Here is a 23,234-nt window from a genome sequence, read left to right as displayed (position 1 = left end):
GCAGGATCTGTGAGCTCAAGCCTAGCCCAGGAAACAAAGTAAAACTCTGTTTTAAAAAAAGCTGGATGTGGCACCAGCAGTTAGTGTAATGGCTATGTCGCTGGACTCCCACGTAGTCGACCACGGTTCGCATCCCAGACCCGGTGGCTTAAGACTCATGCTGGGCATGTGTGTGTGCATGCCCAAAATTCTGAGAGGAGAATGGAGGAGAAGGGATTGTGGCATGGCCATCCCCCCTGGGGGGTGATTTCTCACTTTCTGTCTCTCTGTCTGTCTGGCGAGCACACATGCCCTATAGCAAAAAACTTCTCAAAAAAAAAAAAAAAAGCTGGATGTGGGGGCACATTCCTGAGGGAGTGAGGAAGGAGGGTTGCAACGGTGAGACTCTGTTTAAAAAAATGAAATACTAACACCTAGTTCTCTAGAAAGACAGGGATAAAGCTGTAATGTCTAAAATTGTGAAAGAGAGCTTTTCAAAACATGTCTAAGTGGCTTAGATTAGTATGCATGTAAAGACTTCTGAGCAGAGTATGGCACGCAGTAAATCTTCACATAGTAATAACCATTATTCTCATATGAAAAGAACTACGTATGCAGCTGGATCCTTTTACAGCAAATTTCGCAATAACCATCCACACTCATATTCAGCAAACAATCAGTTAACACTTCCGACTGAAGGAAAGAAAAAAAAAAAAAGGAACTAATCATGTGTCTCAGAAATTCTCAGCACTGCTTCTAGGGTTTAGAAAGACTTTTAGAAGAAGCATGCAGATTTAAAGTGAGTGAGTTGTGCAGTGGGATAAAGTGATTGCTTCTGGACAAAAGAACCTTGAGGCACCTCCCCAGAGCCTCCCACTCAGCAGACACATTGCAGACATTGCAGCCTGAAGAAAGGTAGGTCAGGGACTTTTCTTCTTAGAATCTGGGGCTGATGACTTTTTCATTTTTTGGTATGCCTGAGAGTGGAATAAGAAATCCATTGGGCCCCTTGTGTTGATATCAGTTGAAATTTTAAGCTGGGGTGAGTCAAGTACACTCTTGAGGATTTGGGGAACAATCTGCTACAGAGGATGGGAGCAAAGATAGGGTCCTTAAGACTGAGCCTGGGCACTGTATAAGTTTTGTTTCTAAATCCACAGGCTGTCACAAAAGTAAAAGCAGTATTTGAAACCTCGGAATTCTGAATGCCCCTTCTTCCAAGGTCTTTATTCTCTGTGTCTGACTTGGTGTTTTTATTCACTGAAGTGAATGATAAAATTCACTTTTATAATGGAAAAGATTTGCCACTTGCAGAATTTGATGGAGATGGTATAGAGGAAAGGAGGCTCCCCAGTTTTATGCATTTAGACTGACCCTGAGATAGACCATGGCCTGACCCAGTTCCCGACAGACTTTGGCACCTCTCCTTGGATACCCAAGCCATAAACTGAAGCTGCTCATGAGGCATTCTGTTAATAAAACACATCCTGAAGAGTCTTAGCATTTTTAAGAGCAAAATGAGGCATGGAAATGAGTGTGGGCCACACATTAGTTCCTAGAATTAGGCAAATGAAGCCCAGAGAAGTGAAATTCTCATCCAGAATCCCGCAAGTTAATGGAAGAGTTAAGAAATCAAAACTCAGACTTCTTGATTCCATGGCCAGTCATTATTCTTCCCAAGTCACCATTTTATTTTATTTTATTTTATTTTATTTTTTTATTTTATTTGCAAGAGCTCATCAGAGAGACACAGAGAGACAGAGAAAGGAGAGGAGAAAACACCTCTCCACAATTCCTTCTCCTTCACTTCTTGATCTTGTTGAAATTTTAGACACACATGCACATGCACCCAGCATGTTTCTTAAGCCACCAGGGCCAGTTCTCCAACCAGAGGGTCAACCATGTGCGATTTGGCTGCCGTAAGCACTAGACCATGGAGTTGACCCACCCAGGTCACCACTTCAACATCACCATCATTCTCCACCAACAAACCATTCAGGTCCAGATCTCCTTTTGGGCATCTCATCTATATTATAAGCTGCCATGAAGGGAGGGGGAACTTTGAACCACCATCATCAAGTCCCCTTGTTAGCAATCATGACCCATGATGGAGAAAGGGATAAAAATATTTAACAAAAACCTGGTGTTGGTGCTGATCTAGAAGAGGCTGGAATCAGCAGAAGAAGAGGGAGGTATTTTCTAGGTTTCCCCACCTTTGTACTAGAGACAAACAAACAAAAAAGACAGTTTTCAATAGCCTGACATGTGTCACAGATAATATGGCAAGACTATAGTTCGGGCTCGTCCCTGACTTAGAAGAATTGTTACTCATATCTGTTCAATATTCACTGTCATTTTGATTTCCTTGACAGGGAAGTTAAGCCTTGGAGAGTAAACGTAAATTTTGTTCTTTGATAATTTACCTGCTCTAAGCAATAAACACATGGATTTCTGTGGTATGAAGGGAGGAAGCAGTTACATGAATTTATGGTCCAAGTTCCTCAGAAAGACAAGAGTACCATCACTGAGTAACCAGAATATGACCTGTATTACCAGGAAATAGTGAAAGGACCACAAGGATCACTTGAAAAGCATTGTTTTGATACTCTGCTTCTGCCCTAGGATAACTAGCAATTTTACTAGACAGGCACTAAGTATAGAAGGGACTACCATGGGTGTCTGATAAGTAATAATCTACATTTTATACTTTCTTGGTTTAAAGCCATGTCTGAAAGATCAAGACAGGGGTTTCTTTGCATTTAAGAGAAATAAACTAAGGTACACAATAAGCTGGACTAGGAAGAATCATCTTTCATTTTACAGCAAATTGACTCCTATGCTATAAAAGAGAAGTAACAGAGATTTCTTAAACATCCCCTTTCACTATGTATTGAGTAATTTCTGTGCTGAGATTGGCAGAGGTGAGGGGGAGGGATAGTGAGAAGTTGTGTTTAAGAGAAGGCAGAGAAGAGGTACTGTCAATGTACAAGAAATTCGTTGCTAAAGTGGGTCTTCGTTGCCGTTGTTTCAAGGTAGCCACGGGAGGAGTAGAACATTCCTATGACTGGGTTCGACATGGGCAAATGCCCTTACTGGGAATGGAATTACTGAGGTGAAGAACTAAAATACAAGGAGTCTTCAAAAAGTTCACGGAAAATGAAAATATTCTAAAACAGGATTATCATTACAGTTGCACAGCTGTGAATATATTGAGCCATTGAGACCCACCTGCAATGGCACAAATGGTAGGCTGATGTTCTGCAAAACTGAAGCCACATGAAGTCTGTGGTTTGGATCTCAAGTCATCTGAAGTGTGTCAGGTGTCCTCATGGCCATGATCCTGGCTGGCCCAAAGTCTGGTGGTAGGAAGAATCACATCTGATAAGGCCCTGTTAAGGGTCTCCGTGTTTCTATCTCATTAAAATAATCCTTCTAAAACAAAGAGAATAAAAAAGGCAAAAAAAAAATCCCACTCTATATAGATTTAAAATATTTGGTGCCACAATAAACTCATGATTTTTTAAAAAATCTTTTGCCACAGGATACATGCATTCCACCAGAGAGAGAAAGGAGAGAGCATCCCCCAGTGGGACATGGTGATACTCAATCCCTTCCTCCATTTCTCCACCCTCTTTGGGTGTGCACATACATGTCTGGCATGTCTTCCAAGCCACTGAGACCAGGATTTGAACTGCCTGTTCAACTCTGTGGGATCCAACTCCCATAATCACCACACCGTGTGGCTGGCCCAGTAATACACTGTACTTTAATTCCATTTTCCTCAAACTTTTTGAAGTTCTTTTGTAAGTCAAATTGTATTGGGGTTTCAAAAATAAAAAAAGAGGGAACCAGCAGTTAGCGTAATGGCTATGTTGCTGGACTTCCATGTAGTCGACCGCCGTTCACGTCCCAAACACGGTGGCTTAAAACTCACGCCGGGCGAGTGTGCGTGCGTGCCCAAGATCCTGAGAGGAGAATGGAGGAGAAGGGATTGTGGCGTGACCATCCTCCCTGGGGGGTGATTTCTCGCATTCTGTCTCTATGTCTCTCTCTGTCTGTCTGTCGAGCACACGTGCCCTGTAGCAAAAACCTCTCCAAAATAAATAAATAATAATAAAAAAATTTAAAAAATAAAAATTCAAGGTAAGCTTAGGATAATAGATATGGGCTGAAGTAGCAGAGTTCCTCTTATCAACAATGTTAAACATTTTAATTTCATTTGTTTTTTTGTTTGTTTGTTTGTTTTTGTGTGTGTGTGTGTGTGTTTGTGTGTGTGGTTTTCTGTTTTGTTCTTTATCTTTATTTCTTTTTTAATTTTTTGGGAGAATTTTGCTATAGGACACATGCACCCACCAGAAAGACAGGAAGCAAGAAATCACCCCCTGGGGAGATGGTCACACCATGCTCCCTTCTCCTCTGTTCTCCTGGGATCTTGGTACACACACACACACACACACACACACACACACACACACAGCATGAGTCTGAAGACATGGCATCCAGGAGTCAAACCGTGGTTGGCCATTTGGCACTCTAGCGACATAAGTGCTACACCATCTGCTGGTCCCAAACATTTTAACTTTATACCAAGTAAAGTGGAATGCAAAGGAAGGATTTGGAAGGATTTTAAAGATGAGGATGACACAATTGATCTGCATTTTAACATGATTATTGTGACTACGAAGTGGGTATTGGACCTACAGTGTCACAGGTGGGCCTGATTGAACATTAAGTGACAATGGCAATACTGATAGTCACAGGATGATGGCTTGGTTTACAGAGATGGGAGAAATACAGAGTTGAAAATGGTTGTGTCGGATCAGGAGAACATGGCTGATTAGAAATAGAAGGTAGATAAGAGAAGTTATCAATGAGAAACTACCAGGTTTTTAAAATGGACAACTGAGATCATTGTTAGGCCTTTATGAAGAAAGGGCATTAATATTAGTTTTTTTTGTTTTTATAGAATATATATACAAATACACAATGTCCTTTTTTTCCTCTCACTCTTTTGTGGTATACCATCCCATAACCTTTTGTTCACACGTAACTATTAATTGCTTTTTTACCTGAGATACAACCCCCTCCCCCCACTTCCCTGACTTCCCACATGAAATCTCTGGTATCTGCAGTTGCCCTCTCTACATCCATGTCTTCAAATCTTTCAGTTTCTGCCATACAGTACAGACATTCAGTATATATATTGAATGGGGACATACAATGTATGTCTTTCATAATCAAGTTTATTTCACTTAGCATGAAATCTTCAAGATTTATCCACTTTGTATAAAATGACTGAGTAGTATTCCATCATGTGCTTACTGCTACAATAAACATGGGTGTACAAATGTCTCTCCAACAATGATTTTCTGTCTTTTAGGTAAATACTCTGGAGTAGGATTACCAGGTCATATACTAGTTCTATTTGTAAGTTTTTGAGGAACCTCTATATTGTTTTTCAAGTGATTGTGCTAATTTCCATTCCCATCAAGAGAGTAAGCTGTGTGGCTAGATCACATCATTGCAACAGAGCTGGGTTTTTCTTCATAAGAATTTTTTAAATTCTCAATTGAATCTTTTATAAATGTATACATATGTTGTATTTATTCTTATTTCTTTTCATATTTCTTCTTCAGTCAGTTTTAGTACTTACTATCTTTATAGAAATTTGACTATTTTGTATAAGTTATCTAGTTTATTGACATAATTTTTAAAGAGGTTTCAGCCTTTGGGTGTCGGTGCTCACCAGAAAGAAAGAGAGAGAAACAGAGACAGTGAGAAGGAAAGAGAAATCATCCCATGGGTACAAGGTTGAACCACAATTCCTTCTCCTCTATTCTCCTCCTGGGATTTCGAGCATGTATGCACACACATCTGGCATGATTTTCAAGCCACTGGGTCCAGGACCAGAACCATGGTCTGCCATGTGGGAGTCCGGTGATGTAACTGCTACACTGTCTGATGGCCCCAGCTTATATTTTAGTAGCATCTCTTTAATCCTCTTATTTAAATAAGATTAGTATAAAATGTAAATAAATAAATAGATAAAATTAAAAATAAATAAATAAATAAGATTAGTATATTATCTCTTTTATTCTTGATGTTTGTAATTTCTTTTTATAGTTTTTCTTATTCTAATTAGGGATTTCTCAATTTTGTGGATCTTTTTGAAAGAATTACATTTTGGTTTTGTAAATTTTCTATTTTTTTCTGTTCTTTACTTGTATTATTTTCACTATAGTTTGTTATTTTCTTCCTTCAATTTCTTTTGCATTTCGTTTGCTTTTTTTGTTTATTAAAGTGGAAGATTAGATTATTGACTTGAGATCTTTTTTCATTCTCAAATATACTATTATTGATTTCTAAAATAATTTCATATGTAAGATAACATACATTGCACCTTTTCAATTTTTATGTTTATTGAGATTTTTCTATTTTTTAATATTTACTTAATAGCCTAGCTTATTATTTATTCTTCAGATTGTTACATGTACATTTGAAAAAGTGTATAATTTTGTTACAGTTCTTTGTAGAAGCCTGTTAAGTCTAATTGGTTTATAGTGTTGTTCAAGTATTTTCTTGTTTAAGATATATCTAATTTTTCTATCCATTGTAAAATAGGGACATTGTTTTTTTCAACATTTGCTATTCAGTTTTGCTTCACATATTTTAGGGATTTTTAGGTACATATATTTTTATAATTGTGATGTCTCAATCATAGATTGACTCATCACAATACTATAGCCATTCTAAACCTTTGGCTATTATTTGTATATAGTATTCTGTTTTTTAAAAAATCTTTCTGTACAATTTTGTGGGTGTTTTCCTTGTTATTTTATTTTTTCTAGTTTTTGTTTGTTTGTTTGATTGTTTTGTTTGTTTTGCTTTAGGACATGTGTGCTCACCAGAGAGACAGAGAGACAGAAAGTGAGAAATCACCCCCTAGGGGATGGCTACACAGCAATCTCTTCTCTTTCACTCTTCTCTTGGGATTTTTGGCACACATGCACAAGCACCCAATATGAGTTTCAAGCCGCCAGGTCTGGGACTCAAACCACATCAGCCACATGGGGGTCCAGCTCCTCAACCATCATGTCACCTGTTAGCCCTTTCTCACTACTTTCAAGATGCTCTCCTTATCTTCATCTTGCAACAATTTGTACTGTGTGTGATGGAGAACATCTTTGAGTTTATACCACTTAGAATTTGTTGAGCTTCTTGGATATGTGGATTAATGATTTTCCTAAAGTATGTGCAATGCGAATCTACTATTTTTTTTTTGCCCATTTATCTCCTCTTCTTTTGAAATTTCCATTATGTATTTGGTAGTGTGCTCTGTTGTGACCCATGGGTCTCTGAGGCTCTGTCAATTTTTGTCTCTTTTTCCTCCTATGCTTCAGACTTAAACTCTAGAACAATCTTGGTCTGTCTTCAGGTGTGTTGACCCTTTCATATTCCACTTTAAATCAGCTGTTGAACTCCTCTAGTAAAATTTTTATTTCAGTTATTGAACTTTTCAATTTCAAAATTTCTGTGTGGACAGTTTTTATATTTGCTTTTTCTATATTAATAGTATATATTTAGTCAGAAATCATTTTCATATTTTCCTTGAATTACTCAGACATGGTTCTTTAATTTTAAAAACATTTATGATTGAAAATTTCAAACCCTTGTCAAATAAGTCCAACAGCTCTGCTTCCTCATTAATGGTTTCATTGACGGCTCTTTTTCCTGTATATGGGTCATACTTTCCTGTTTTTTTGTTAGTTTTAGTTTTTGAGTGTGTGTGTGTGTGTGTGTGTATGTGTGTGTTTTCAAAATTTTTGTTGGGGCCAGCAGGAGGCGTAGTGGTTAAGGAACTAGAATTCCCACATGGCTCATGGGGGTTCGAGTCCTGGACCTAGTGACTCTCTCTCTCTCCCTTGCAAAACTCATGTAAAAATAATAATATAATTATAAATAAATAAAATAAATAATCCTTTAAAATTTTTTTTGTTAACAAGTGGACATTTTGAATTCAGTGCAGCAATCCTAATTAGATTCTGATTCTCATTCCTGAGCTTTGCTGTTATTTGTTGCTGTGGTGACTTTTGTCATTCCTGTTTGTTTGCTTAGTGGTCTGATTAGGTCTTCTCTGAAGTATGCAACACACAGATCCTATTCTGCAATACACACACACACACACACACACACAGAGAGAGAGAGAGAGAGAGATCCTATTATTTTCTGATAGTCCTCTGTGTATGGGAAGATGCAAGTTCAGTGTCACAGCAGTTTACAACTCAATATTAGCCACCTTTACTTCTGGCTTGCACAGATCCTCAAGGTCAAGCCAAAGATGATGAATTAGGGTCTTCTCAGGTCATTTTTGGGCATGCGCACAATTCTGAACATGCATGTGACACTGGATTGGCCTCACAGACTTGCACTGGCCCCTCTTGGTCCACTTGGCCAGGGCAGACTTTGGGTCCTGTGGGATGCTTTATCCTGAGGAATCACAGACAGGCTGTACGCTCTGCAGCAGATGGACTCAGCCCTACAAAGCTTACCTCTTGCCTCTCCTGTATTGCTTTCCTAGGGCTGTATTTGGGATTTACGGGCCACCTCACCACTGAGAACCACAGGTAGGCCCTACACTCTGCAGCAGATAGACTTAGCCCCATATGGCTCATCTCTTGCTTCTCCTGGATTGCCTTCTCAGAGCTCCATGTAGGACCCAGGGCTGCCTTACTTCCAGGAACCATGAGCAGGCTCTGTGGGCTTCCTGGCAGATAGACTCAGCTCTCCATAGCTCATCACCTGCCTCTCCCAAGCTACCAATGAAAACTTTGAGTACACCAAGTCACCATAAAGAAAAAATAAACACTAACCATTTTGCCTGAGTCATAGCTCTCCCTTATCACTTCTAGGACCTTATCCCAAATTATATTTCTTATTATAGCACTGCTTCAGCTGCCATGACTACAATGCCAGGAATGGACCAGACCACACTGGAGACCGGTCCTGATGTTCTGCAGGCAAGCCAGCTTTCTTATCTACAATCATATCTGTGGACTAGGATGCCAGAGAAGTTTCTGAAGGGAGAACCGAAAGTCCTTGGGGTAAGTCAGTTGTCGGTCTGGAATAAAGACCAGTAACATGGGGGCCAAGTGGTGGCAGAGCAGTAATGAAACTAGACCCATATTGTAGAGGTTTTTAACTTCACATGCTGGAACCTGCATCAGGCATGCTTTCGCACAATTGTGATCTGGATCAGCTGAGACTGTAGGTGGATCACAAAATGAAGATCCTATTTGGGGGTGCCTATTTTTCTCTCTGTCTTTGTCTCTCCCTCTCACAGAAGAAAAACCTTTTTCAAAAGAAAGAAACTTCTTTTCTTTTTCTTTTCTTTTTTCTTTTCCTTTTTTTTTTTTTTTTTTTTTGGCTATAGGGCGCGTGTGCTCGCCAGAAAGACAGAGAGAGACAGAAAGCAAGAAATCACCCCCCAAGGGGGATGGCCACACTGAAATCCCTTCTCCTCCACTCTCCTCTCGGGATCTTCGGCATGCACGCACATGCGCCTGGTGTGAGTTTAAGCCACCGAATCCGAGACTCGAACCACAGTCGACTATGTGGGAGCCCAGTGACGTAGCAATTACACTAATTGCTGATCCGAAAAGAATTTTTTTAAAAAGAAAAAAGCCAGTAGTGTACAATTACAACTGATTAGATCTAATACCAAATACTCTGTCCTGCTAGCCTCATAATTTACCAACAAACCCTAAGGACATCAGTATTCAATATCAAAGCCATATCTTTTTAAGATAATACAACAGTCTTATCACATAATGCTTCAAATTTAGCTGTATTTAAAGTATAGTGGCCTATTCTTTTCAGTCAACCTCTTGAAACCTTTGTGCTGCAATATTTCTCTTATAAATAATCTAGAGTTTTTGGAAAAATCCATCCTGATAAGCTTTACCTGCTAATTGAAACATTTGGTCCATTTATATTTAATGTAATTGCTTATATTTTGGGGGTTGTAAGTCAGCTATCAGCGTAGTTTTATTTTTCCTACTTTTTTTATTTCTCTGTTTCTTTTTCCATTATTGCTTTTCCAATTGATTTGTAAATCGTACACTTCTACCATTTTTATTTTGAAGAAGTTTTTGCTATAGGGCGCGTGCGCTCACCAGACAGACAGAGAAAGACAGAGAGACAGAAAGTGAGAAATCACCCCCCAGGGGGGATGGCCACGCTGCAATCCCTTCTCCTCCATTCTCCTCTCAGGATCTTGGGCATGTACGCACACTAGCTATGCGTGAGTTTTAAGCCACCGAGTCCGGGATGCAAACCGCAGTCAACTACATGGGAGTCCAGCGACATAGCCGTTATGCTAACCGCTGGCCCCTCCACTTTTACCATTTTTATTGATTATATTAGGTACAATTTTTTAAAGAATTATTTATTTAATTTTAATTAATATTATTATTATTTTTAAAATTTACTACAGAGCACATATGCTCACTGGAGAGAGACAGAGAAAGAGAGAGAGAGAGAAACTGAGAAAGCAAGCCATCAAGCCTGGGACTTGAACTTTGATTGGCCATGTGGGAGGCCAGCACACCTTAACCACTATGCCACCTGCCAGCCCCTAGGTTACAGTTTTTGTGTATGACCTACCCAGCTCTAATGTCAACTGATATTATTTTATTGCTTTCTAAACAATACAAGAACCTCAAAACTCTTTAAATCAATTTACTTCTCTCCAAACCTATATGCTATTGTTGTATTTTAATCATATATTGATGTTAACCCCACAAGAAATTGTTTATTCGGCCAATGTTCATTTAGACATATATAAATTTTTACCAGAAAAAAATATATAATAAGGCTAGGTCATGGCCTAGTGGTAAAGCTGGATCCCATATAGGCAACTATGTGGTTTGAGTCCTGGACCTGCTGGCTTAAAAAAAGTGACAGATATATTTGTGTATATGCCCCAAATCCTGAAAGGAGGAGAGATAGATAAGGGATTACAGTGTGACCATTCTTCATGAAGGGAAGGGTGCTTTCTTGCTTCCCTCCTCTGTGTCTCTCTGGTGAGTGTACAGCCTTCTCATAAAATTTTTTTAAAATGTTTCATTAGCGCCCGCAGGTGGCATGAAGGTTAAGGTGTCTGGAATCCCACATGACCATCTGCGGTTCGAGTCCTGGGGGAAAAAAAAAGTTTCATTACATCAGACCTACTCTAGAGTTTTGGGTCACTTATATAATTAACCTAAGCCTGGAAGAGCAGTAAAGAAACAGCTCTTTGTGCACAAGTTGATGCCCCTTCATAGCCCTTTCTAACAGCTATGGCCCCATATTTTCAATCTCTCTCTGTCTGGTACCTTTTCCTAATCTGATCCTTAGAGAACGAAAAATCTCCCATTCTCTGAGCATTTCCATTTGCAGTCTCAGATTGATGTGCCAAAGAGAACTGGTTTAAAGAATGACAGGTTAGGAACTGCATTCAATGTGGGTTGGGAATATGTGCCATAATGGAAGTATTCAGCCATAAAGAACAGCAAAATCCTGTCATGTGACACAACATGGATGAACCTGAAAAATATATTGCTAAATCAAATAAACTAGACTGTGAAAGACAAATACTATATGTCCCTGTTTAGGATATACTTAAAGTGTACACTCTATGGTGGAAACCAAAGATCTCGAGCACAGAAACAGAGAAAGTAATGATAGATATCAGAAACTGCATGGGTGGGTGCTTTGGGAGAAAAAATATTTAATGAACATAAGAATGCATGTAAATAAGAGGAGGAGGTTTTGGGACAGTGTACTATAGCGGTCAAGAAGGTGGGCAATTCAGTGCACACTTCCAAAAAACAGAATAGAACTATTAGCAAATGTGTACAATATAATGTAAAGTTCAACGTTGAAAAAGACGCCTATGTGTGTACACTTGATTTGATTAGTACACACTGTATGCATGCTTAAAAAAATACAGGACCCTAAAAAGTTATACATTGAATGTATGTAAACCAGAAATCATAAAAAAAGAGGGACCAGCAGTTAGTGTAATGGCTATGTCGCTGGACTCCCACGTAGTCGACTGCAGTTCGCGTCCTGGACCCGATGGCTTAAAACTCACGCCGGGCGCATGTGTGTGCATGCCCAAGATCCCGAGAGGAGAATGGAGGAGAAGGGATTGCGGTGTGACCATCCCCCCTGGGGGATGATTTCTCGCTTTCTGTCTCTCTGTCTCTCTCTGTCTGTCTGGCAAGAGCATGCGCCCTATAGCAAAAACCTCTCCAAAAAAAAGAGAAAAAGATTGACAGGTTAGGGCAGGTAAAAGAACATTAAAGTTAGAGGTTTATTTCTAGCCCTAGATTCAAAGCACTGGGAAAAGGAAATGTGGATACTTTCAATCTTTTTTCCTCATTTTTTTTGGGAGGAAATATGGTTATTTTTCATATTGACATACATTATGCTTGTTTATTTTAACATACTAATAAGTATTTTAAGTAGACATCTCTCTCTCTCTCTCTCTCTCTCTCTCTCTATATATATAATTATAAATATTTTTATAAAAATATATCCTATATATAAAATACATATATATGATGTATATATTTACTGCCAGAAGGCACATGCACTTGCCATAGAAAGATAGACAGAGAGAGAGAACAAACTCCTCTCACCAAGGAGTGGTCATGGAGCATTCTTTTTTTCTTTATTTCTCATTCCTGTCAGGATACTTACATACATACATACATACATACACGTGTATCCAGCATGTTTTTCAAGCCACTGGGACCTGGACTTGAAGCACAGTTGGCCATGTGAAATCCTGCTTCCAATGCACTCCACTTAACCACTGCACTGGAGGGCTGGCCCCCATATAGACTTTCTATGATAGTTTTAGGTTCACAAAAAAAATTGAGGGGAAGGTACAGATATATCCCTCATATTCTCTCCCCGCCAGCACATAGCTTTCCCATTATCAGCCATCCCCAAGACCCCCACACTAAAGTAATAAATTTGTTAAAATCAGTAAAACTATTATGACACATCACTATCACTCCAAATGTACAATTTGCACTAAGTTTACTCTTTGTGTTGTATGTTCAATGAATGACAAACATACAATGCCATATATCCATCATTATAGTATCATGTGAAGTACTTTTGCTGCCCTAAAAGTTCTCTGTACTCTGCTTATTCATCATTTATTCCCCCATCCCTGGAAACCTGTGTGTGTGTGTGTGTGTGTGTGTGTGTGTGTGTTAATTTTTTTTTAAATTGTTTCCATAGTTTGGATTTTCAAGAAAGTTGAAATTATATAACATACAATACTTTCAAGTTGACTTTTTTCACTTAATCGTATGCATTTTACTTTTCTGCAATTTTTGTCATAGTTTCATATCTCATTTTATTTAATAATTAAATAATTATTCATTATCTGGATGTACCACAGTTTGTTTATGCATTCATCTATTGAAGGACATCTTGGTTGCATACAAACTTTGACAATTATGAGTAGCTGCTATAAATATTATCTGTATGCAGGTTTTGTGTGGATAGAATTTTCAACTCCTTTGAGTAAACATGATTACTAGATTATATGGCAGCAGTATATTTAGTTTTGTAAGAAACTGAAAAGTGATCTTCCGAGTAACTCTGCCATTTTGAACATTTTGAATCAGCAATAAGTGAGAGTTCTTGTTATTCTACATTCTTGCCAGCATTCAGGTGTTCTCAGTATTCTGGATTTTGGCCATTATAATAGATGTCTAATGGAATCTCATTGTCATTTTAATTTGTATTTCCCTGATAACATCTGCTGTGAGCAGTCTCTTCATATGCTTTTTTGCAATCTGCTTTCTTTGGTAAATTACCTGTTAAAGTCTTTGACTTTAATAAAGGCCAGGTTGCTTGTGATCTTTTTATTGAATTTTAAGTGTTCATCGCATATTTTGTATAATGGTTTTTGTCAGATACATTATTTGAAAATACCTTCTCCCAGTCTGTGGCATGTTAATTTATCTCTTGGCAGTGTCTTTTGCAGGGGAGAACATTTTAAATTTAATAAAATCTAGGGACCAGCAGTTGGTGTAATGGCTATGTCGCTGGACTCCCACATAGTCGACTGTGGTTCAAGCCCCGGACCCAGTGACTTAAACCCAGGCCGGGCATGTGTGCCCAAGATCCCAAGAGTAGAATGGAGGAGAAGGGATTGCAGCGTGGCCATCCCCCTTGGTGGTGGGGGGGGTGATTTCTCGCTTTCTGTCTTTCTGTCTCTCTCTGTCTTTCTGACGAGCACACGGGCTCTATAGCGAAAAACCTCTCCAAAAAAGAAAAAGGTATGGTAAGAGAGAACAACCATGCCTTCTTCCCGATCTCAATGAGAAAGCCTTGAGTTTTTCATTGTTAAGTACAAAGTTAGCTGTAGATTTTTGTAGATATATGTTATCAAGTTTAGGAATTTCCTGGTTTACCAAAAGTGTTTTATAATGAATGAGCATTAGATTTTTGTCCAAGGTTTTGTCTGCAACTATTGATAAAGTCATATATATTTTTTAAAGACTCTTTTGCCATAGGTTGTGTGCATTTGCTGGAGAGAGAAAGTCAGAGACAAAGAGTGAGAAGATGAGAAATCACCTCTCAGGGGGGATAGTCATCCCGTAATCCCTTGTCCTCCAGTCTCCTCTCAGGATTTTAGGCATGCCTGCACATGCCCCAAGGTGGCTTTCAAGCTGCTGGGTTTGGAACTTGAACTATGGTTGATCATGTGGGAGTCCAGTGCCTTAACCAACATACCAAATGTTAGCCTCAAGATCATGTGGTTTTTCTTCTTTAGCCTGTTGATGTGATTTATTAAAGGAATTTATTTTTGGATAATGAGCCAACCTTGCTTATCTGGAATAAATCTCATTTGGTCATAACATATACTTCTTCTTATACATTTTTAAATTCCATTTACTATATTCTGGAGAATTTTTGCATGCATGTTTATAAAGATATTGGTAGGTAGTTTTATTTTCTTACAGTGTTTTTTTCTGGTTCTGCTATTATGGTAGTGCTAACTTCATAGAATGAACTGGGGAGTATTTTCTCTGTTTCTGTTTACTGTAAGGGATTGTAGAGAATTGGTGTAATTCTTTCCTTGAATATTAGATATAATTCAGCACTGAACCCTTGTGAACCTGGTGTTTTCTGTTTTGAAAAGTTAATTGTTGATTCAATTTATTTAATGATATAGACCTCTTAGATAGTTTATTTCTTGTAAAAGTGTTGACAGATTGTATCTTTAAGGAATGATCAGTTTCATTAAAGTTACCAAATTTGTAGGCATAGAGTATTCCTTTATCCTTTTTTTCTTTAAAGATATTTTTGCTGTAAGGTGCACACACTTGCCTGAGAGACAAATACAGAAAGCAGGAAATCATCCTCCCCCCTACCCCCGCCCCTGGGGGAGAGCCATGCAGCAATCCCTTCTCCTTCATTCTTTAGGGATTTGGGGGCACATATACACACACACCAGACATGAGTTTTGAGCTGCAGAATCTGGGACTTGAATCATGGTCAACTACGTAGGAGTTCTGTAATATAACCATTATACCATCTGCTGGTCCCCCTTTATTATCCTTTTAATGTCCATGGACTCTGTAGGGATGCTCCCTCTTTCATTTCAGGTATTAGTAATTTGAATGCTTTTTTTCCTTGTTATTCTGAATAGAAGCTTAGTGATTTTATTTATCTTTTCAAAAAACCAGCTTTGGGTTTTGTCAGTTTTGTCTATTAATTTCCTGTTTCCAATTTCATTGATTTCTGCTATAATAATAATTATCATTTTTCTTCTACTTCCTATGGATTTAATTTACTCTTCTTTTCCTAGTTTCTAAGGTGGAAACTTAAATGATATTAGATCTTTCTTTTTTTAATGTACTCATCAATACTATAAATTTTTCTCTAAGCACTGCATCTCACACATTTTGATAAATTGTTTTGATTTTTATTTCTTTGAATTCTTTTTAATGCCAAGAGCTAATTGAACTCTCACTTCTCTTTATTCAGATTCTTGTATTTATACTCATGTCTTCAGGCTCCAGACTCTAAGAGAAAGTCAAAATTGTCCTTTTTCTTCACCTGTATATACAGTAATTCCTTCCCTCAGGTTACTTTCCTTGCTAGAATAATTGCTTTCTCAATTCTGGGTCACTCATGCCTGAGTGTACGTGAAAGGAAAGATACAGTTGTGGAGAAAGTAGCTTCATAGATACCAGGGAAGCACCTCTAGGAAGATTCTAGCACATTCCGTTAATCTTGTAATTACTGAAGCAATGACAGACATATTGAGAGATAATTTTGGTTAAGTTACAATGTCTATAGTTTTATAGGTGGGGACTAAAAGTGACAAGAGAATATCAAGAAAGTTGACTATATCAAAAGATGGGAAAATAAATGTAAATTCATGATTGGATAAAGGTAACACAGGCATTGTGTTTTGTGGTGGACAATTTGTTTTTGCTTTCTTTATCATTTCTAGGTTGTACAGGTTCTGATTGCCCTGATGAATATCAGCTTTGGAATAATAATGATGACTGTCACATTGCCTTTCTATGGACATCAACCCATATCAGTGTACATAGGGTACACAGTTTGGGGGTCAGTGATGGTAAGTAGACTATCTTCTGATATAATTGGAAATAACTTAACTTAGTTGTTCATATTCTGATTTGAGAATCCTATCCTGATTCTGTCTCGTTCTATAACTTTGAGAAAGATCTTGTTTTGACTCAGTTTTCTTATATTTAAAGTTTTATAATCATATAAAATGCATTGCAAGCTAGGCAGATTAAATATTTAATATGTGTCAGTCAGAATGTATTTTTACAGTATGTGGCTAAAGACCCAAATCAGAATGACTTAAACATTAAAAGCATTGATTATTTAGCAACAATAAGCCCAATGGCTAATCATTTCCAGAGGTGATAAATTCAGTTTTTCAAGTACTGAATTGAGGACTGTTGGCAGGCAAATCAAACTCATTCACACATCTTATTGTTCACTAATGTTGTATATGCATATTCCCAAATCAACTATGGGTATGGGTCATAGACTTGCTATTTTTGGTTTAGACTAGTAAGGATTCACATCTATAGCTGGAAAAAGTTCATTGTCTCCTGAAGCTCAATAGAGAGTAAAGAAAAACGAAAGTTTTGTCAGCCAGGAATTAAAAAATATACATGATTTCTAGGCATTGTGTCTGGTCCAACTATCAAATGCCAGAAAATTGTTATCATATAAAATAAAATTGCTATTTTATATATTTTCTTTTATAAATTTAATAAAAATAACCATAATTTAAAATCAAATTAGAAATTAACAAAACTTAAAAATCTCTCCCCAAGTGCCAGCCAGTGGCATGATGGTTACAGTGGCTGGATCCCATATGAATGACTCTACAGTTCAAGTCCTGTAGGGATCCAGAGGCATGAAAAAACATGGTGGGCATGTGTGTGTGCATGCCCAAAATCTCAAAAGGAGGGAGAAATGGAGGAGAAGAGATTGTGGCATAATGATTCTCTATAAGAACTTTCCCTCTCTCTGTCTTTCTCTGGAGAATGCATCCTTTTGGAAAAATCTTCTTAAAAATCTTCTCCCAAAGGCAAAACACAAGAGAGTTTTCCTGCAAAATGAGGATGTAAATTGAGTATAAAACATTTTTTTATCTACTGACAAGAGAAAAATAAAATTTATAAATTTGTTTTTTTGTTGGAATCAGAAAACCAATCCAAGTATTATGTGATTTCTAGTCATCTATAAAGTTGAGAATGAGATAGTTTAGTGTTTTATTACAGAGCTGGCTTTTTGCTTCTCCTTATCTGTTAAAGCAAAAGTGCAAGATTTGAAAAACAAACCAAAAAAAAATGCTGATCTACTTCCAGGAAGTTGCTCAGCAGTTTATTTAGTAATACTAATACTGATAATAGCTCTTCTATAAGCTCTTTGTATAATCTGAGCACTTTACTAAGTGCTTTTTATATGTGTTGTTCCATTTCAAGCAATCACCACAAACTTTTGAGGGAAGGGTTATTATCCCTATCTTATGGATAAAAAAATGGGGACTTAGGTTTGGTAACTTGCCTCAGATCATATGACTATTTGATATAGGAATACAGGCTCAGATATGATTCATTTATTTCCAGAACTGTGTATATGTAACCACTCTAGTCTTCTGCTACCCTTTTAATTTCCCTTTCAAGATCACATTGGAAATCAATTTATGTAGTGTATGCCTTCACGAAGGGTCAGTAGTTTACCAGTCTGAGGTATCGCAAGACTAATGTAGGAATCTTCCTAGATGAAAACTTTGTTTACTTTATAGAAACTTTTGACTGATAGCTTCAATAATTCTTCCAATTTTAATGCTAAACCTCACCTGTAAAATACCTCATTTTTCTCCCTTATGCCAGTATCAATATCAAGAACCAGTCACAAATTTCTCCAAATTTTTCTGCTTTAGTTTCCAGTATATATATATGTGTGTGTGTGTGTGTGTCCCTTACTATGATCTCATTAAATTATCCTCACCTTAGTCTATTTATTCAAATTTAATTTTATGTATTTTTGTGACATTAAAAAGCTTTATTTCTATACATGTTCACATTCTTTGTTAAGTTTTTTCACCTGAAATACTTTTTATACTTTTTTCCTGTGGTAAATGAAGTCTTGCTACACAATTCTATCTTAAAATGTACATATACACATTGATAATATATGGATATATTTTTTGATATAATGCATTTCCTGTATCCCTTATTGAATTTTTTAATAGTTGTAGTGATTTTTAGTTGACATTCATGAATGTTTGTAGTATAAATTATGCTCACATTTTAGTGACAGTGATTTTAACCACTTGTTTCAAATATTTATTCTTTCATGATTATTTGGTTAATTACCCAGAATAGTAGTACATAATAGTCTACAACCTTATCTTGATTTTGACTTCTAATTGATGACCATAGAATTTTCATATTAAACAGGATAAAGATTTATAGAGTAAGACAATTGTTCCAGCATTTGTGGAAAGTTCAATTCATCTTTTTTTTTTTTTTTTAAAGTTTTTCTATGGAGTACATGTTCTCACCATAGAGAGACAAAGAGTAAGAGAGGGAAAGTTAAAAGAACCCCCGTCCAGAGGGGATGGCCACATTGCGATCCCTTCTCTTCCACTCTCCTCTCAGATTTTGGGCATGCACACACATGCAATCAGTGTGTTTTCCAAGCCATCGGGTCTGGGACTTGAACCTCATAGTTGACCACATGGGATTCATCCACCTTAAGTATCATGTTACCTGATGGCCTCAATTCATCATATTTTGTTAATAATGTTTGAGTCAATATTAAATTGTGTTAAATGTCTTATGTACATTGTAAACATAAATAGCAATTAACATGTAATTTTTCTTTTAGTCCATTAATTTTATAAATTAAAAGATTTTAGTGTAAAAATTCTATACATTTGAAGGAACATCCCACATAATTATGATTCACTTTATTTAATATGAGGGATAATTTTCCCTGCTATTATTTTTCCAGACGTGATTTAGATTACATAAATTAGCTCTGTATCTTGATATTTAGAAATTTGATGAAGAAATTCATCAAGCTGTTTTAGTAGCTCAGTCTCTTTTTTTTAAGAGTTACTTATTTAGGGACCAGCAGTTAGCATAATGGCTATGTTGGCTATGTCGCTGGACTCCCGTGTAGTCGACCACGGTTCGAGTCCTGGACCAGGCAGCTTAAACTCGCACTGGGTTCATATGCGTGCATGCCCAAGATCCCGAGAAGAGAATGAAGGAGAAGGGATTGTGGCATGTCCATCCACCCTGGGGGGTGATTTCTCACTTTCTGTCTCTCTGTCTCTCTCTGTCTTTCTGGTGAGCGCACATGCCCTACAGGAAAAATATCTTCAAAAAAAAAAAAAAGAATTACTTATTTAATTTTATTTATCATTATTAGTATTTTTTTAATTTGCTACAGGGTACATGCACTCACTAGAGAGAGAGGGAGAGAGGAAGGGAACATGAGGAAGTAAGTCACCGGGTCCAGGACTGGAATGTGGTTGGCCATGTAGGGGTCCAACACCTTAACCACCACACTGAAATAAAATTTAACAACAAAGTCAGAAACTCAAACAGTTAAATAGCATTACGCAGAGAGTACAACGGACTTGCCTCCACCCTTTTTAGATAAATAGAAACTAAATTCCCAATCGATGGGACTGAATGAACCAGTATATTCTAGTCATCATTTAATAATTAATGAATTTTTTTCATGATATTTTCAATATCATCAAGATATTTGGTCTTTTAGATTGCTTTTGAATATCTAATTCAATTTACATACCATAGAAGAATTACTTTTATTGGGAATTTGGAAGATTTATCTTTCAATGTTCTCAAAAGACTTAATACCATTGCAGTAAAATGTTTTTGGAAAAGATGGAAAAATTCTCCTGTGGATATTTCTGGTAGAATTTCTCTGTCCTTTCCGAGAAAAAGGAACAAAATTATTTTTAAACATTTGTGTTTGAGATTAATGGTCTCACATATCTATCTAACCTAAAGAATAGGTTTTAGTAAGTTAAAGTTTTCTAATATTTTTTGAAAAATAATTGCCAGAGCTCACATGCACTCACCAGAAAAAGATCGAGAGATGAAAGAGAGGGAGAAAACATTCCCCACTCTCAACAGGAGATGATCTCACCACAATCTCTTCTCCATTTCTTCATCTTATCAGAATTTAGGGTGCATACATACACACACGCATGGCATGTTTTTCAAGCCACCAGGGTTGAGATTCAAACCACGGTTGGTCATGAGGAACCTGGATTCCTTAACTGCTAGATAATGGGATTGGCCTATGTTTCAAATTTTTAACCAAATTTTTCTTTCTTCTACTAGTTTCTTATTTCAGGGTCCTTATCAATTGCAGCAGGATTGAATTACAAAAGGTCTGGTAAGTAATAGTTCTTTTTCTTTTTGTACTAAAAGAGGAAGGATTCGTTAAATGTGTATTTTGCCAGGGCATAAATCAAAGTTTGCTTCTTAATTTAAAAAATCAAGAGAGGGACCAGCAAATGGCATAGTGGTTAGTAGTTACATCGCTGGATTCCCATGTGGTCAACCATGGTTCAAATCCTGGACCTGGCAGCTTAAAACTCATGCTAGGCACATGTGTATGCGTGCCCAAAACCCTAAGAGGAGACTAGAGAACAAATTTTGGCATAGCCATTTTCCCAGGGGAAATCACTTTCTGTTTCTCTGTCTCTCTGGCAGGTGCATGCACCCTATAGCAAAAATCTCTCTTAGAAAAGAGAGACAGAGAGAAAAATTGTGTTTTTTACTTAGCAGGATCTATCTGTCTTTCAAAAATTGTAATCAAACAATTAAGATGTAATTACTGACATGAATTAAATATTTTGACAAAGGAGTTGCTCAGGAAATCTTTATGAGGATACGAAGAATTCCTGAGAAGAAATGTCAAATGGGATCAGCCAAACAGCTTAAAGCTTGAATTCCAGGCCATAACAATGACACCAAGTATTAGAGTACCATAACATATCTTGACTGATTGATTAAAAACTTAAATTTTTGATAAGAGAAATTCACAATAAGGCTATTATATAAGAAGAAACAAATTTAAGACATATCTCCATACTAATAAGTTTTAATAACTCCAGTGAAAGGCAAAACCCAAAATTTCAACAAATGTTTTTTTCTGGTTAGAGATCAAACTTTAGTTTTCTTTGCTCAAAGGGTAAATATTAAACTTTGGAGCATTATCAATATGGCCTTTCTAAATCTGGCAACTAAATCTGCCTCCCTCACATTTTCTTTATCTATAATCATTCAAATGTTCCCCATGCTACAGACACTAAATCTTTTACATTCTTCTGAGCAATTTTAGTTTTTTTGTTTGTTTGTTTGTTTTTATCTTTTTTTTTTTTTTGGAGAGATTTTCACTGTAGGGCGCGTGCGCTTGTCAGACAGAGAGAGACATAGAGACAGAAAGCGAGAAATCACCCCCCAGGGGGGATGGTCACGCCGCAATCCCTTCTCCTCCATTCTCCTCTCGGGATCTTGGGCACGCACGCACACGCGCCCGGCGTGAGTTTTAAGCCACTGGGTCCGGGACACGAACCGCGGTCGACTACGTGGGAGTCCAGCAACATAGCCATTACGCTAACTGCTGGTTCCCAGCAATTTTAGTTTTTTATAAAAAGCCTCATTATCTATTTCTATGAGAAGAAAATGTGCAGAAAGGATTACATAACAGAGAGAAAAATATGCAAAAGGCAAGAGGAGTATATAACAGAGAGAAATAAGATACAAAACCCATAGAATGTATTAGCATTTTGAAAACGATGACGAAACAGAGAATGGTAGGTATGGATACAACCAGGACAGCCCCGTTTCATTGTAAAAGACATTAAAAAGCCCACTAATACAATTTGGAGTTTATCTTATGTGCTCAAGGGAGTCATCTGAAGGCTTTAAGCTTGGAAGTAACAGAATCAAACAAATTTATTTTGGCAAGAAGTTAGAGTTGAAAGAAAGTTAGGAAACTTGAAAAACTAAAACTAGAGAAGATGGCAAGTGTTGGGAAAGAAATGGTGGGTATAAAGTGATTAATGACATATATGAGGATGCCATTGCACTGTTTAATTGATTTTCATTCCTTTCTAGGTTCGGACAAGTCTAGGATTTAACATCACCAGTTCTGTCTTGGCTCTATCAGGGATCTTAATAAATGCATTTAGCTTGAGCATTTATTCATTCACTTTCTATTACTGTAATTATCATTCAAATGGAGAAAATTGTTCCATGACCGCATCTATTTTATTGGTAAGTGCTTCCACTTTTCATGAGATACTGTGGTAGAAGCAAGTCATAGGAGGGCTGGCCTTGACAAAAGTAACTTGATTTTCTCTAATTGCTCAATCACTTAGGGCAGTTGAACGTGATTGAGAAAAAGGACAATCTTTTATGTAAGAATAACTTCCATATCTCATCTCTCTCTCTTTTACTATATGTGATGAAGCAAAGTAGGAAGAAACTTAAAATTATAAAAACACTTAATCATTAATAGTTAGTGTACTGGGTATTTTATATAATTTTTCCTGTCCAATTTTAAAATACTAATTAGTATGTACTGTTGGTCCCTCTAAAGATGGAACATAGATTTTAGTTCTTATATGTTCC

The 23,234-nt window shown here is 37.1% G+C and overlaps 1 protein-coding gene across 1 annotated transcript in view; it reads left to right on the top strand.

Moving 5' to 3' along the window:
- Positions 1 to 727: 727 nt before the first annotated feature.
- The window catches only part of MS4A4A (membrane spanning 4-domains A4A), a 38,057-nt gene continuing 15,550 nt past the window's right edge, over positions 728 to 23,234 (top strand). The window contains 7 exon segments of the mRNA XM_027768972.1: positions 728 to 894; positions 3,012 to 3,224; positions 8,921 to 9,080; positions 16,511 to 16,639; positions 20,934 to 20,974; positions 20,976 to 20,988; positions 22,719 to 22,877. Coding sequence (XP_027624773.1) covers positions 8,937 to 9,080; positions 16,511 to 16,639; positions 20,934 to 20,974; positions 20,976 to 20,988; positions 22,719 to 22,877 — 486 coding nt within the window. The 5' untranslated portion in view covers positions 728 to 894; positions 3,012 to 3,224; positions 8,921 to 8,936.

Source organism: Tupaia chinensis, unplaced genomic scaffold, assembly GCF_000334495.1.
Source record: "Tupaia chinensis unplaced genomic scaffold, TupChi_1.0 Scaffold148192_1, whole genome shotgun sequence".
Taxonomy (NCBI): Eukaryota; Metazoa; Chordata; class Mammalia; order Scandentia; family Tupaiidae; genus Tupaia; species Tupaia belangeri.
The sequence above is the reverse complement of the archived record's forward strand: the minus strand, read 5'-3'. Positions and strand labels throughout refer to the sequence as shown.